This window comes from Poecilia formosa, unplaced genomic scaffold (genome assembly GCF_000485575.1).
Source record: "Poecilia formosa unplaced genomic scaffold, Poecilia_formosa-5.1.2 Scaffold406, whole genome shotgun sequence".
Lineage (NCBI taxonomy): Eukaryota > Metazoa > Chordata > Actinopteri > Cyprinodontiformes > Poeciliidae > Poecilia > Poecilia formosa.
In genome coordinates, this window is record NW_006800345.1 from 432,684 (window position 1) to 450,163 (window position 17,480).

The 17,480-nt window shown below is 35.7% G+C and overlaps 1 protein-coding gene across 1 annotated transcript; it reads left to right on the forward strand.

The window, feature by feature from the left end:
• Positions 1-7,685: 7,685 nt before the first annotated feature.
• On the forward strand, positions 7,686-17,381 carry LOC103154929 (RING finger protein 122-like). The gene is made up of 6 exons (XM_007576394.2): positions 7,686-8,312; positions 12,082-12,238; positions 13,968-14,010; positions 14,101-14,142; positions 14,551-14,633; positions 14,954-17,381. The coding sequence occupies exons 1-6, from the start codon at positions 8,288-8,290 to the stop codon at positions 15,072-15,074; spliced, it is 471 nt and encodes a 156-aa protein (XP_007576456.1). The 5' UTR covers positions 7,686-8,287; the 3' UTR covers positions 15,075-17,381.
• Positions 17,382-17,480: the final 99 nt, after the last annotated feature.

The window sequence follows — 17,480 nt, forward strand, 5'->3', positions numbered from 1 at the left end:
ATGCAAACATGACAGCGTGCTTTTTTTTCTTCCTCCTGCGCTGCGGTCACGTGGTGCCGCGCGGTTCTTGATGGAAAAATACTGGGATTTCGTGTGTAGAGGAGAGAGTACACAACCCAATAAAGTCACTCGGAAAGGATTTTTTTTTTCTCTCAAAATGCCATTTACCCAGCAACACTGTCAACGCTTATTTTTTTTGTCATGATTTGCATTTTTTCCATACCCAATTAGATGCAATATGTATTTGTGAATGACATTTTTCAACCTCTATCCAAAAACTAAGCCAAAAAACATGTAGTCTTACACTCAATCACAAACATAGACACAAAACATCTATAATAAACAAATCAAAGCAGTTAAATTATTTGAATAATTCATTTACAGAAAGAAAAATAATAGATTTATTACATAGTAGCATATTTAAATCACTTGTTTGTGACTTTAAGCTTGAAAATAATTTTGCTACGAATATTACAGACTAATTAAAAAGGATCTTCTAACACAAATTTCCATTGCTTAAGGAGATGACAACATGGAAAGTTAAGTGGAAGGAAAACAATTTGGGAAAAAGCTCCATAAACAATGCTGATCATAGAGTTTCAGGAAGTTGTATGATACATTAACTGTGATTAGGGTCAATGTTTAATGAGCCACGAGACAGGTGTATCAACAGCTGTCACATTCTGTTGATAACCTTCAAAGAGCGTCGTTTTTATGGAGTGTTACTCGCGAAAATGAGAGACTCGCCGTTTACAGTGTGCTTTTTGCAAGCATATTAATGGAAAGTTGAGTGGAGGGAACAACAAGAATTTAGAGGAGATTCACAATGAATCCTAAGTGGTCTTTTCCAAAAAATAAGATGGTTTTGCATTTTATTTGTAAATTAATTTTGGAAATAGCACGGGAGGAACAGAATCTACATATGCTGACACATTTATGGAGATAAATACCTGCCTATATGACCATTGTATCACTTTTGACTAATTAGCTATCTTACTAGCCTCATCTAGAAGCCCATAGTGAATTTATAAAGTGTTGTTGAGAAGAGAGACATAAGAGTCAACAAGAGTCCATTAATGCAGAAATTCATGCCAAAGGAAACTCAACTACTGAGTGCATATGATCTGCTGTACATGCAAATACTTTTTGGTAGGTTGAGATTTCTGTATTTTTAAATAGAAATTTTTATTGCTCTAAGTACATTTTCTAAGACTAGACTTTTATATTGAAGCCATAATAATTAATCAAAACTGTGAAAAAAATATGTGACAGTTTTTTGTCCGTATTGCGAAGCTCTACTTCCAGCAAGAATTCAAATCTTCTAAATTTTAATATGAAGTCTGAATTCAATCCAATAAAATTTAATTCTGTATTAGTTTAGTAGCCCTAACTTCAAAATTGATGCATTTTCTCTACTTTTAAAGCAATTTAATTGTCTCTTTCAATTATGTCTCTTTGGAGTTTTCCAAAACGTTTGCACATTACTAACACCACTTAAAATCAGCTTGTAGTTTCTAAATTCACCATGTGTCAACAGTGCAACCTTCAAGGAAGTGCATCTTAAGATTTAACTGATGCTGCCAAGGAGAAGTGAAAAGCTTTATCCACACCCTTTCTGCAAGATTTTGATTTTGTTGTTTCACCTGTCATGTTCCGCCACCACCGGTGTGACCGCGTCCTTGGAGCAGACGCAGTCACCCAGCCCGTCCCAGTTGGCCTATATATCCCAGAGTCTTTGTTATTAATAAACAAGATTTCAAAGCCTATTATCTTTCCTGGAGAGCCACTGAAGAAGCTGCGACTGGCTGTGTGTACGCTGCTTTTAACGCCACAGATCCGGCTCGCAGGTTCAGTGCTGGTTCTCTTCTGGATGAAGCCAAAAGAGAGTTGCTGCTGAAGGTAACTTTGTGCACTGAATTCAGCAAGTACGAAAAGCCAAAAGACAAAAAGCTACAACAACAAAAACCCACAATGCAACAACAAAATACCACTATGCAACTAAGAAAAGCCACAACACAACCAAGAAAAGCCACAACACAACCAAAAAAAGCCACAACTCAACTAAGAAAAACCACAATGAATCAACAAATACCACAACACAACAAAAGCCAGAACACTTTAACAAAAGCATTTCTTTAAATCTCTTCAACACAATGCGGCGGTTCAGCCCATACTGTCGACAAATCTGTGTTGTAGCTCACTGAGCTCCAGCTCCATTTCCTCGTAAATCATCCTAAGACTTAAAGCTTTTTTCCTTCCACTCAACTTTCCAGTGAACTTTCCACTTGAACAAAGCCACCTCCTAGCCTTCCGTCCTCATAAAAGTTGCCAGTGATTGTCTCCTAGTCAATATCAATCCAGCATTGATGTGTAGACCCAAACATAACATTTCTGAATTAAAACAAACCCTTTTTTTTTATTATCAATGTGTCATATTAAAATTTTCTGAAAAAACTGTGAGCCATAAAAATTATACTGCAACATTTCTGGATTGAATATATTTTATTTTATCTCTTGTAATAATTAATTCCACAATGTGTGTGTCTATTTTCTGATTCTCAGATGCTATAAATTAAATTAAATGAACATCTACCTGCAGCAAAAATGAAAACAGACTTTTCTAGTAACGAACAGAGCGCTCCACTTTTCAGGAAAATATCAATCAAGTCGATTAAACATGTCTAAAGTCCTTCTGAGTATTGAGTGCAAGATAAGATATTTTCATACAGGTTTGCAGAAGGCTTCAGCTTCGATAACTGTTGTGGTTTATCATTTACATGACCTGCATGATCACACAGCTGCACGCCCCGACTGATTTTGACTGTGTCATTGGTTATGCAAATAAAGAAGCACGCAGGTTGAAATTGCAGAGTGTTTTTATCATAAACAACTTTACAGAGAAAAGAAATTAATGCATAAACAGTACGATGGAAATCCACAAACCTGCATGTCATTGTGTTCATGTTTTCTGGTATTTGCCCCTATTTACTCTAAGGAAAACATTAATGGAATCATGTTTTTCTTAGGGTTAAAGGTTCCAGTAATGGTTCAAATTTGGATAAGTGTTAATGCACTATTGGGCAGAAGTGGGAAAAGTGCCAAAAACATAGTACTCAAGTAAGAGTGACAATACTTCAACATGTTTTTACTCAAGTAAGAGTACAAAGTAGCAATAAATTATTCAAGTAAGAGTAAAAAGTATTTGGCAAAAAGTCTATTCACGTACCAATCAAATTATCAATCACTTAATATCTAAAAATTACATAATCAGACAGACCAAAAGGTAAAGTTAAGTGGAAATTTTGGTATCTTAGGAACAAAAAATATAATAATTTATATAAGTAACAAAAATATAACTAAATCAGACAAAATAAATTGTTTCCAAATCAGTTTCTTTCAACCAAAAACTCATGAAACTGTGACAGAAGCTGCAGGTGTGTATCTGTGTCTGGTGAATTTATGGTTAAAACATGTTTGTTTTTCATTCAGTGGGTGGAAAATCCAGAAATTTTACTCAAGTAAGAGTAAAAATACTTCATGAGGCCCTTTTAGGACAAAAATTATGTTTTCTCACACACACTACTACAGACTCACACAAGGCTAAAATTAAACATATACACTATTAAAGTATCATATTATATGTGTGAGAGAAAATATAGTTTTTGTCCTAAACAGCCCCTCATAATACTTCATAATAAAATTACTCAAGTAATAGTAAAAAGTATCAATTCTATTCAAAGTACATCTTATTTTTAAAAAAAGTTATTAAAGGAAATGTAACTAGTTACTACCCAACCAAAATGAATGTAAGTCAATGCAATGTCTAATTAGGATATAAATACAAAGTCTTAAGCAATACTTTAAGCAAGTTTGATGCTAATAAAAAGTTAAATTAACGCATACAAACATAGAAGGATGCGTTTTTTTGACTTAAAATTAAAGTTTTTACAACTTTATGGCACAATAATGCTGATTTCCTGTAAAAGTAAATGCCATTACAGAAGTTTTCCAGCCCTTTTCCTGCTTCTACTCCACACAAATGGGAATTTCTCTCAGTGCACTGCTGGAATTTATCATCAAACTTGTGCGAAGTTTGGAAGTGAGTAACTTCAAATCAGGCGCAGGCTGGTTAAATCTTGTTCTTTCTGGTTAGACCTCAGTAGTCCATTTACATATATTCTCATTGCATCACACTGGGGGGCTGACCTCCATGAGGTAATCACCAGAAAAAAAAATGTTGTGCTGGCTCATACTGCTCTTGTCCTGTTGCCTGAATGGTCGTCTTGGTATGCAGCAGGGAAAAGGAGAAACAAACTGTCTGACTCAAAGTACGGGGGTTGTTATTGTGCAATGTAGTCACACAGGATATTCTGAAGAAAAGCGCTCAGCTTACTTGGTTTTACTTGACAGAGTTGTTTGGGTCAGAAGTGGGAAAAGGAGTCCAAATACACCTTTTGTATTTGGCTATTAGTTCTTTACTGGTAAAGAACTAATAGCGCCCTCTTCCGCAATCAGAGATTAAAGAGAGTGTTTCATTGTCCTACAGCGCCCTCTGCTGGAAGCACAACATAAGAGCATTAAAATACTCATGGCCAGACTGAATTAGTACATTTCTATGACGGCGTCAGAGGGTCACAGTTGATAGAAAAACTAATAGTAAATTTCCGCCAAAAATCTCCGAAATTTTGAGATTAATCTCAGAAATTTTCAAGAAAAACCTCGGAAATGTGTGAGATTGAAAAGTCAAACATTTCTTACAATAATAATAAAAATAAAAACTAGAAAATTTTGAGATTAAACTCAGAAACGTTCAAGAAAAAACATAGGATTTTCTGAGCTCCAAAAGTTGAAAATTTGCAAGAAAAAAATCAGAAATTTTGAAATTAACCTAAAAAAATTAGTAATTTCTAATAAACATTTTAAAGGTTGTTGGGTTTTTTTTTTTTTACAGAATGACCAAAAATCAAATCAGCAGGCTGACTGTTATCAAAAAGAAACAAATCTGCCTTAATTCACTGCTCTCTTCTTGTGTTAGCAAGAATAAACTTTTAATAATAAAAAGCTTGCAGCCATTATCAATTTGCATTAAAATGGACTCTCCTGCATTAAACTGAGACAAATAATATCATGTCTGAAACAAGTTTTCATGATGAGATGATCAGATGCAGAGAAGAAGACTACAGAGAATACAAAAATATGCTAGCAGAGGATTTTATTTGGTAAATGATCAAGGTGAAAGTATTTCTGTCACGCTAAATAAAGTGACCTACTCTGTGTTTGTAGTTTTCTCCTTCCAGAAAGCTGTCTCACACTGTCATCTCTTCCAGATTCCTCAAACAAAAATATATTTATTTTTCGTCCAACTGCAGCTCACAGTTGAACTGACGATTTATGGACGTCACCAAACAACATATCAAGTGTTATTTTAAGAATATATAAATATTTATACATGTTATATAATGATTAACTACAATGTAGGTACAATTTTCATTAAAGAAGAAAATGTCCTGCTATAAAATGAGGAAATTTTGCATTAATTGTTTGAACATTCCTATCAAGTCTAATACAGAATTTTACCATGTTCATCATGTTTAATTTATTTTCATTTCTATTAATACGAAACTGAAATTTTCTGTATTTTTACAGTATTTCTCCAGAGACATTCAAAAACATTTTAAACAACATTTCTCTTGTTGAAAAACTGAAATTGTATCGTATTTTAATTGCCTATCTCCTGGTACATTCAGAAGCATTTCTGTTGTTTAAAAACTGAAATTTCCATATTTTTACATTTCTCAAACATTAACATGAACACAAGAAAAAAACCTGTTAGAAGTATGAACAGAAAGTTTTCACATTTTAGTATATTTACCCATTTTTATGTTTTTTTTTCTTTTACAATCTAGAGGGAAAGAAGGTTATCAAAAAGTAGAAAACAGATTAATTGTTGGAACAAAAGCTTCTGTATCCATGAGCAAGTAAAGATAAACTACTAAAGGCGTCTGTTGCAGGATTTGTTCTTTAAGGTTTGTGTCCACTTTTCTGTGAATGACAAAAGCTTTCTGATTCTGGAGACTATTCTTAAGCTGACAGAAAACAGCTGTGCTCCACCAACATGTTGATAAGAAACATATTTCACAATTCATTGGTCCACAGTTGGCCGCAGGGAGGCGCTGTTGTTTGCACTTTTGCCTTGTCTTGGTTCACATGTTCCAGATAATTTCTACATAAAAAAAAAAAAAACTTACGGCTTTCTGTTAATTTACGCAAGTAATCAAATTTAAATAAAAACAACACTTATAAACTGGCCTCTACTCTGAGGGTTTTTTTTTTTTTTTACGTTTTTCTTGATAACAAACAACACTGTGTTCTATTTTTGCACATTTAAGGTCAGATTTAAACATAATCAGACCCTGAGAACAAACACATAATTGAATCCAGCAATTTAGCACTTAATTGTGTTTATTTGTTTGTTTTGATCCGTGTGGTCCATTCGAGCTCCTAAAACAAAACATAAGCAAATATAAAATATAACAGTCAAAAATTCAATAAATAGGATTCTAATTAGGGATGAAAGTAATCGATTAGTGAGTTAAAAATGAGTTTTCTCTTGCGTCAAGACGGTCGACCATCTTTCAATAACATGAAGGGCGAAATTATTCATAATGCTGAATTTTTAAAAAGAATATATTTTAACAATTTTTTATTTGGAAAAATATATATTTTATAACAATTTTAACAATTGTTAAAAATTGCTTAACAATTTTTAATAAACGATTTTGACTATTTTTAACTATTATAATTCTTTCATAACTTGGACATATTTGGACCGTTTGTCTCTCCTCTTAATCTTCTTCGTTTGATAATAAATGGTTCGGCTTAAGAATGACCAGTGGCGTCCTCTGCTGGATAGAGGTCAAACTACAAAATTTAAAGAAGGTCTGAGGTGCAGTATGTAACTTTTATAAAAAAATATTTTTTAAAGTATTTGTTGACGCTATCACTATGTTGTAACAATTTGCTATGAGACAGATGGATCTCTTTCACTTCCTCCCTGAGCTAAATGCACAACTCCAGACCAAAAACAACCAATCAGAGCCCGGAGGCGGGGCTTAACACTGTCAGTCAGCTCATGTACGCGCTGCTAAATGTGCTAATGACGGAGAAACAAGAGAGTTACAGCAAAACCGTGTATCCGCCATCAGGAATGAATGCTAACTACCATTAGCCTCCATGACAAGCTCTGCTAGCTGCAGAGTAGCAGAGGAGGGGATGAGCAGCACTACACTGAGGGGTGATTGATAGCACCAAGACCCTTCTTGCTCTGAAACAGTTATGACATAGTTCAACAGCAGTTTTTACTGCAACTTTAATCGTTTGGAACAAATTTTAATCTAATTAATCGACAATCGTAAGTTCACTAATCCTTGTAGGAAATAAACTTCTTTTGTTATTCCCTCTCTTTTTGATTCATTTATCCCTCTATTTTTCAGTAGTAACGATGAAAGTCCAATTCTCGCTTATATGTTTATTAAATCTTTTGTCATCTACAATGAGTTGCCCTGATCGATAGGCTAATTACTGCTCAGCCTCCACACCTGCCTGTCTGCCGTCTGCTGTTCAATAATAGCTTACAGCTGCAAAGGAAGGAGGGGGACAAACCCAGAGGGGCAAGGGGGGTAAAAGGAGGGCAAGAGAGTGAAGGAAGGAAGGAAGGAAAGAGGGGGCGGCGAAAGCAGAGCTGTGATGCAGGCAGTGAATCACATGAGCAGGGATCTGTTTACAAACCGAGAGCTGCAGATGAGAAGTGGAGAAGAGAGACGAGGGAGGAGAGTGAACGTGAGAGGAGCCTGGATCAGAATTAAGATTAGCGCCGTTGTCTTTCTGTGTTACCAACCCTGCGCCGTAGGTTCTGCGTATGGAGCAGGGAGGCAGATGGAGGCGCTGCCATCGACTTTCCACGGGAGAACCTGCCCGGATAACAGGGAAATTCATCCGTGTCGATTTTCTTTGTCTCTCCACAGCAGGAATTTGAAGCCATTGATAAAAAGAGTGACACAAGGATATAACAGTGACTTGGGATTGCATCCGTGAGTCCACGTAGGTTTCTTTGTCATCCATTGAAGATACAAAGGCGGATCTGACAGTCGATGGGAGTGTTTAGTGGATGGCTCCTTTGTGTTTTAAACTAAGTAAACCTGGTTTTAGTTACCAATCCCAGAGAACTTGTTGAGAAACCCAAAACTTTTCCCGGCTGAGTGCCGGTCAACCATTCACACGTTATTGGATGCATCCGGTTCACTGGTGTTACGGTAAGTGTTTTGGATCCACCAGCTGCACAGCCCTTCTTCATATTTTGCGCCACACAAACTGCGGTCCCTCTGACTTTGAATTGCAGCCCATTAAAGTTTGACAAAGGAGAACCGATACAAGCAGGGCTAGCTTCAGCGATTTTGGAGTCAAAAGGCAAATTAAACAAACTCCGCCCATCCAAGATGTTCAGTCCTTTGGTTCTTTTATGCTTTTAGCGCAGTCTATTATGAAGAAGTGTCTTGAACTTTTTCAGGATCAAATTAAAGTTTAGAAAAGTCACCTGCAATCTTGTTGGCAAAGGCACTACTTGTCCTTGTCTATGTTCACTAGACACCAAATCTATATTGACCACTATTTTTAGATTTAATTATTTAATATAATTTTAGATTTTATTCACTAATTCATATGTTTTCAATCTGGAGCTTTTATAATTGATAACTCGGTGCTGCCATGCTGGTCGTGTCTGGACCGGAAATACGTCCGTCGAAGATTTAAATCGAAAACATTTTAATTCGTTATTCTTTCAAATCAACCCATTTCATTCAAAGTTAAGATGCTAAGTTACACTTTTGGATATTCCAGCTTAAATAATGTTTAACTGAACTGAAAAAGTATGACAGTATGGTACATTGCAAAAGATGCTATCAGTATTGTTGTCCCTCAAAAATTAGCTAATTACAATTGTTTAACAACTAAATAGTACTGCTTAACAGACGCATTTAAAAGTTGTACAATTAAATAGAGATATTGTTAGTGTGAAAAGTGTACAAAACTGGTATATTAGATCACATGGTTAGCAATTAGCTTTGTTTTTTCCCTCCAAAATATGCTAAATGCTTTCGTCTCAGAAAAAGCACTAACAAGTTAGTTTAAAGAGTTATATCAACATATTCTATCACTGAGAACCTGCAAACCTTGACGATTCTCATAAATCAACCCCAGTCTGCCTTTTTCCGTTTATTATTTAACTTTTCTGTAACAATGACAGCCAATTAAAGACAGATCTTTATCAACAGAATCTAAATGCTAAATGTTTTTAAGCTAAAATTTTGATAGTGGTTTTCTTCTAAACTAACCAGATTTCAAAATGCCAAAGCATTTTTTTTAGATGAGACTGAAGTTGTGGATATCTAAAAAATAAAAATAAAAAGGGATACATATTACACAAAAAATGCTTGGAAAGAATGTGCTTCAGTAAATGCTACATTTTAGCATTGTTGTTTTCCCTCCAAAATGCGCTACAGGCATAATTTTCATACTTGCATGATTAATTACCAACAATTTCAAAACAAGGTAGCTAACCTTGGGACACCGTATTTTAATATGAAGAGCATGATATGATAGTTGTAGTTAAATAGAGAAAAAATTGATTGTTTTTGGTTTAAATGATGCCAAGTTGATCTATAGTGACTCTTTTTGGCAGCACAGACTTTGGAAGTATGTTACCCACAAGGCCTTGCAGGATTACTTAATAGTTTGCCAGGCTTACGGATTCACATGTAATCTGAACATTTTCTTTTCCATTAGTATCTGCTTGGTTAAACTTGATTCGAGGTCATTTTCCATTACACCCCATTGAAAACCAAGTCAAACCAACTCAAGTAGAGTTGCGATAAGAAGGTACAACTGGAAAGGAGACTTTTGGTTTTTCTTTCTTTCAAAACTAACCCAATTTTTCATGGCTTCAAAGTTACCAACACCCACAATGATAGAAGTAATCTTAGATAATCTGGAATTGATGGCCATTCAGTATGAAAAAATATGACAGAAGAGTGTTTGACATGTTATGCGACATTAAATGCTACGTTAGCATTGTGGTTTTCCCTCCAAAATGTAACCACAAGAAATCTGTAGATTTTTTTTTTTGCTTAGTTTGAGGACATTATCAATTTTTACTAAATTTTTCTACCTTTATGATGAAGTAAATATCTAGCATAGCTTTATGTCCTTCTGGGGCTGCCATCATAATCTTTCAGTCTGCTACACTTAATTATTCTGATTTTCTGCAATTGTGAGCTGCCGCTTAACTGTTTTTTCTTTTTAATTCATAATCTTTTTTAAGAAGCTATCCATGTAAATCTTGACTTTAAACATGGAACTCAATTTTTATATAAGCTCCCAATAACCTGCTGTTACTCTACATTTCCTTTTTAAGTTGGTTTTATAAGACTCAACACAAAAATGTACACCGCATTTTTAGTTTTTCCTTTGCGCAGACAAAACTATGAACATCAGCAGGAAAAATCTACAGAAACAGCTGTAATGTTTCCAGACCAGATCAACTACCTCACCTCACCTTAACCATGTTCAAGTTCAGACCTGTTCATGCATGCATGCAGCATTTGCACAGTGGCCTACCTTTTGGTCCTCCACTATCAATGATTTACTAACATAGTGCTAAGATTACAGCTGCCTCCTCTTTAACCTAAACGTCCAGCCAAACACTCGCCTTACCAGCCCTCTGTAATGCGCCTTTACTGGTGTGACCTTTGTGTATTAAAGTCTGGCTGCAGAGCAGGAGTACAAGCTATTCTGTCTAACCGCAAAAATGTGCTAATTGCATCATTGCGCTACACTGATGGGGGTTTGTGTGGAAGGAAAGCCGCTCCGTTTAATCACCAAGGCTAAGAAAAAAGTTTATTCTCAATTAAAATATCTGAGAACCCAACATGGAGGTGAACACATTCCTGTGACATGCAGGTGCTTTGCAGTGTGAAGAATATTTGTAAAAATTTTATTCACTCTCATAGAAAAGTCACAGACTGTTATACAGAGCACCAAAAAGAGATTATGTATGACAAATCTGACTCAAGAAAAAATAAAACACTGCAAAAACACAAAATGTTACCAAGTATTATTGGTCAAATATCTTGGTGTCCTTGAAATAGGATAACATAACTTCCAAGTAACTTCCCAGCAAGATAGTGGAGCTTGTTTCAAGTAAATGATTCCTTGATATTGATTTTAAAAAGTACTAGTTCGTCCAGCAGATTATTTTACTTCTAACAAAGCATTTCCCCCTATTATAAGTGAAACAATCTGCCAGTGTAACCAGTACTTTTTTGTTAATATTAAGGAATTATTGACTTAAAACAAGCTCCTAAATTTAGCTGAAAAGTTATTTGTAAGCTTTGTCTTACTTTAAGTGTACTAAGATATTTGTGTTAGAAAGTAGTCCAAGAATACTTGGTAAAGTTGTGTGTCTGTGTTTGCAATGAAATCACAAAAATTATATAAAACTTTCTGAATTAATGGCTGAAAATTAATTAACATTCCGACTTTGGAGCCAACCCCCCCCTACGCCCCCACAATATTTTTATATATATATTTTTTTCTATAAAACAAAACCATGATAATAATGAGCCTTTAATTTGATTTTATAAAATAAATACCTGCACTGGAGGTGGGCGAATCGATCCAGAATATTGATACTAAGTTGGGATCTGTATCAGATTGATACTAGCGTAGTTAAGGTCAATGCTTCAGTTTTAGATTCTTTGGATTGTAGTTTTCCAACTCTACCCCAGATACTTTATTTTGATTTGCCGCATTCATGACATTTTCACTGTAAACATTTGTTTGTTGGATAAAAAAAGATAATTTCCTATTTGGTTCCAGCCATATCCCTAAAAAACACTTGTTCCATTGAAAATATGATGCTAATTCTGTCTCAACCAAACTTCTCTCAATAATCTGCTGGGATTTTAAAAAGGCATATAATTTAATCTATTAAGGTAAATAATCTCTACCCATGATTCCCATTTTTAGGGTGTCTGTGTGACTTTGAACTGCAGCACTTTGTCCCTGACTGCAAGATGACAAGCGAAAGTCTCTTCAACCTGCCGCTTAATATTTACATCATCATCCTGGGCATCGGCCTCTTCATCCTCATGCTCAGCCTCATCTTCTGCTGCTACTTGTTCAGGTACACTATAAAACATCTGAAGGTGGTTTGACTTGAAAATGAAGCAAGTAAAGTCAACCAGAAATTTTTATTTAATTTGCATTAATGCATTTTTATTAAAAATCAGAATGAATTTAGCTCAGAAACATTTAATTTTGTTGTGCGCAAACATTGTCCTCAACCAGTTTGCATTTAGCGGTTCAAATGCTAATGTGAACACCAAGCAGACTGCTCCAAAAGCAGGAAGTGGACTATAGCGCAGGGCATTCTGGGTAAATACATGTCGTTTTCTTCAGTGGTTCTTGGTGCAGCCCCACCACAGGTGAGGAGGGTAAATGTTTTTCAAGAGGTTTAGTTCACTTACATAGTGCAGTGTGAAAGCGAACCACACCAGCTGAAAAAGTAACAAATGTTGCAGCTTTGGTCCCCAATCGGACCAAGTCTATCAAACTATCAGGTGTGAAAACCCACTTAAAATTATTAGTTCACTCAACTCTTGGAGATGTGACAAAATTAATCAAAAGCTAATACATCTCACTAATATTTGACAAACTTAAGTTCAAAATCTAAAACTTGCCAGATTTCTTTGACTTAAAGAGTAGAAGCTAGTAGACACAACTAAAAGCGGCTCAAATATTTTACAGTGAAGATCCCAAGTTTTGATGTTTTTTGTGCAGCCCTGCTTGGTGTGAGGGACTTCACTGCTCAGGTTGTTACATGAATTTGACATCATACGAATTCCAAGACTGCTTGAAGCACTGAGCATCCCCAGCTGATTCATTTAGCATGACAAGACTTGTATCAGCGAGGAGAGATAAAGAAACGCATAATTTGCACAGTAGGGATGTTTTTAGGTGACAAACTGGTAAGTTTTCCTTGAGCTACATGGAGAGGGCGTGTTGCATAAAATTCTGAACCAACTAGCTATAATTATTCACCAATATTTAAGTAGGCCAAGGACATAAAATCTCTTCTTATATTCTTTCTATCCTTCTTTCTGTCTTGAGTATTTTCATTCCTGATATTAAAGGAGATTTGGTTCGATTGGGGACCAAAATTGCAACATTTTCAGCTGTTGCAGTTCGCATTCACACTGAACAGTGTCAAATGAACCAAGCTAATTGAAAAATTTGTTCTTCTCCTTGCCTAAGATGACAAAATCCTCTGACATGAACACAATTTTCTTCTTTACAAAAAATAAACAAAAATGGAAATCAGATTTTAGCAGTTGAAGGATTTCTAGCGCTATACTTGCATGTTTGTTTGGTTGTATTTACGCAGAATGCCCTGCGCTGTAGTTTGCTTCCTGCTTTTGAAGCGGTCTCCGGTCCACTTGGCATTCACATATGCATTCAAACTGCACCAGAGTTCACTTCAACCAGACCAAGACCGAGGTTGCAGGTCGACCACAATTTGCTTTTTTGGTCAGCGTCAGAGTTTGATTCTGCATTCACACCTCCATGAACAAACCGGACTTCCTGGGCCTGTAAACCACTCTACTGCTTTTCTACTTTGGGGTGTTTTCACACCTGATAGTCCCATAAACTTGGTTTGATTGGGGAACAAAAGTGCAACATTTGTTACATTTTCCACTGATTCTCACAGTTGTCTCATGTTGCCATTTTGTTTTCATTAAGCCCAATAAACCAACTATTTTGTTGCAGACTTTGCCCCAAGCATGGCTTGTGTTTGGCTCTTCAAACCACCTTTAAAACAGCATTCTGAGTTTTATTTTGTTACTTCTTTACAGACTAAGAAGACAAGGTACAAGAGAGCATTATGGCTACAATGAGGTAACATCTTGTTACTGAAAGATTCCTACAAGACTGTTTTCATTTGCTTTTCTGTTAGGTAAAGTAAATTATTTCCTTTGTCATCAACAGGTAGTTCTAAAAGGAGCAGGAAAGAAACTGAGTCTTCTTGGTGTAAGTTGAATACATGTTGCAAGCTAATACGGATTTTGGGGTTGAACATTTAAAGTACTTCAGGTTCTTATATGTTCATTTATCGGATAGAAGCGCTTGGTTCCAGTGGCTGTAGCATCAAGCACACATCTAAACTTTTCAATTACCGCTATTGGTGTAAATAAGGGCAAATTTGGGGTAATTGGTGGCTATTTTATTGAAGCTTTACAAAGATCACTGCACCTCTTCCTTAGTTAAAATGACTAGTTGACTTTTCTTTCCCATTTTGAAGAGTAATAGGCTTCAGAGTTACGCCTTATATCCTTGGTAGTATGATCAAGAAGATTTCTAGGATAAATTAGTTTTTTTTTTTTTTGTTTTTTTTAATTTGCTGAAGTGGTTTCATGGTCTGGTATTTTCTTTTTCCAGCAAACGTGTGCAGTATGTTTGGAAGAGTTTCGCAGCAGGGATGAGCTTGGAGTGTGTCCGTGTTCCCACGCTTTTCATAAGAAGTGAGTCCAATAGTAGTACTTGTTGATTACCATGTTTTTATGACAATGTACAACTCGTATGATGTTTCTAAGTATGCAAAGCAGAGTTTTTTGCATACTTAAAACTTCAATAAGTAGTTTAACAGATGTCAAAAAGTCCTGTAGCTATTGCTGAATTTCCCACTGCAAATTACATCAAGTCTCTTGAATATATTTTCTTTACATGTTTGAACTTGAGCACAACTATGGTAACTGAGACCTGTGTTTGTCCTGCAGCAAAAACTGTGACAGCAATGATTTTCTTAGTCATGTTTTTTTCCGTCTGCCTGCTTTTTCCCTAGATGTCTGCTGAAATGGTTAGAAATCCGGAGTGTGTGTCCGATGTGTAACAAGTCAGTTTGTCGAATCCACAATGAGCCCCAACAAATGCCTGAGCAGCCACAGAGTCTCTCCGAGGTCTGATAAAGGAGCTCTACCCAGCAATGCACAGCACTCTCCGTTCAGCTGAACTCTCTGACACAGTTTTAGTTTTTTTTTTTTTTTCTTTCTAAAAATGGAAATTTTTTTGAGGCAGAGTTACTCTTGCAGAGATTTTAAAATAAACATTGTTGTGATCAGAAGAACATTTTTGGAAAAAAGACATGAGGTAATGGTAACAACATCTTAATGTGGGGTTTGTAAATCAAAGTAAGAATGCTTAATGTTGAATATCTTGTGCTCAAGTTGGTTGAAAGTCAACCTCAGGTTGTAAGTTGAAATATACTTTTTTTCCCCAGATTGATTGGTAACACCGTAATATCCTGGATTTTGTGCAAACAAACTGACAGTGGTGCAACAAAAAGACACTGCTTTTATGTACAAGGCAGCCATATTGATTAAAACTTTCCAGTAAGCTAGCTGAGAAAGTTCCTGTGACTTTGAACTCAACTTGAATGCTAACATTCTCAGTACATGGGCTCATGCTAATGCTAAGTGCCTTAAAGTCATGTAAGCATGTACTAATAAGTTTTTAGCATTATATTTCAACCCGTTCAGTGCCAGCAGAGAAGTGAAGTGACCTAACCAAGACGTAGACTATGTATTCAGGGCCAGTGGTAGCAAAAAAAAAGTGACATACAGTGGACCCCTGTTGATTTTTCTGTAGAACTTTGCCTCCAAATTATTTGCAGAAAACGTACTCGTTGATTGGAAACTGAGAAATTTAGGCGCAATGCAACGTGACACATTATTGGCTGGTGTTTGGGAAACAGCCAATCCAGGAGCTCCCTACATTTTCCTTAACGCTGATTGGCTGAACCCACAAACACGAAGATAAGGACAACAGACGTGTTGGCTTCTGCGGTAGTGCTACAAGTTTTCGTTTTCATATTGCAGGTTATAAGGTATACAGTTTGAATTGTTATAATTAGCAGTTGCAAGCATTTTAGAAGCGTTCCTAAGTATTCAGTATTTTAGCTCTTAGCGGACGGTTATATTCTCTAACCTCTGCGAATATCGAGAGCCCACTGTATAAAGTTGAGTTGTTTACTGGTTGTTCATGTCTTTTACGTGCGAAAATTTTATGTGAATTCAATAAGACGAAGTTCAAACCACACGTTTCTTTCCAACAAAACATTGACGAGGTGTATCGTACACAGAAAAGAGTCAATCGGGCTTACCATAGTACACACAAACTAAATTGATATCCCTCTCCCATAGTAACGACTCATTAACGCGCCCGCCATATTGTGAGTGGCTTGGAAAATAACGTATCACTAGAAAGTAGATTTTCAAAATAAAAGACATAAAAATTACTTTGGGTTACAAAGTAATTTTTTGTGACCCCCAAAAAAGATATCTAAACACTGTAAGTAAATTGATATCTAAACACTGAAAGGTGTATATATAAAGGTTCTTTCCCATGCTATTGTAAGTAAATAAGTATCTGAATGTAGTTAAAATTATGAAGATGTGAAACAATAAGAGGTGCTGTACCTTAGGAAATATGTTTTTTTTTTCTTAGACCACCAAAGGCAAAACAGAAAAACCTTCAGCTGTTGAAATTTTTTGGAACAGGATTACTCTCTTTCATACATTTAAAAAAAATGCCACTCAAAAAATGGCAGTGAAACTTGTATAGGATCCATTTTCAAGCAAAATCCATTCTTCTAGTGGATATAGGTGACTTCCTCTGACGTTAAAAGGGTTTGGATCAGTGAGAAATTGTGCTATCAAGTTGTGAATGTTCCCAGATGATGTTTTGTAGTGAAATTGATCATTTTTGCCTCCAGTTCTGCCTCAGAGAAATGTTTTCATGTCAAATGCTCTCCATAGACATTCCATCTTGTGAAAATTGTGTATTTTCTATTCTATTCTCTTTTTTTTTTATTAGCAAGACTTTAATCAAATGAAGACTCTTCTTTGGGGAAAAAAGAGGTGGGGGAATTAAGCCCACTATACACCAACACACGAAGAATCAGAACTCTGGTTTGGTCTATGTTCTCTCAAAACTGAAATGAAGGTTTCCACAGGTTCTCTTTAGTAAGAAGAAAATCCACACTGGATTTTTTTTTAATTTACAAAACATGGCAATTACAAACTAACCAGCTAATTATATCAAAATAACAAAGAATATAAGCTCTGTTAAAAAAACTACTCTGGGAAGAAGAAACTCAAAATGAATAAATTAGTATTGCGTTCATGATGGGTTTAAGCTCGTCCCCATGTGACTTTTTAAAGTGGTGGCTAAACTGTTTGTATTATCAATAAAACCTGGATTGTGTCAGTGATAAACATTTTTTATGTATTTCTCGAATCTTGGATTTGTGGTACCTCAAAAGAAAATGGGACAGAACCAATTTATTCTCAGCAAAATAATTGCTATTGCTG

What these genes read in the sequence shown, in the direction of transcription:
- LOC103154929 (XM_007576394.2), top strand. Translation starts at nt 8,288, where the DNA reads ATGCATCCGGTTCACTGGTGTTACG. An exon ending in TCCGGTTCACTGGTGTTACG is followed by an intron (nt 8,313 to 12,081) that starts GTAAGTGTTTTG and finishes TCCCATTTTTAG; the next exon opens with GGTGTCTGTGTGACTTTGAA. An exon ending in TTCTGCTGCTACTTGTTCAG is followed by an intron (nt 12,239 to 13,967) that starts GTACACTATAAA and finishes ACTTCTTTACAG; the next exon opens with ACTAAGAAGACAAGGTACAA.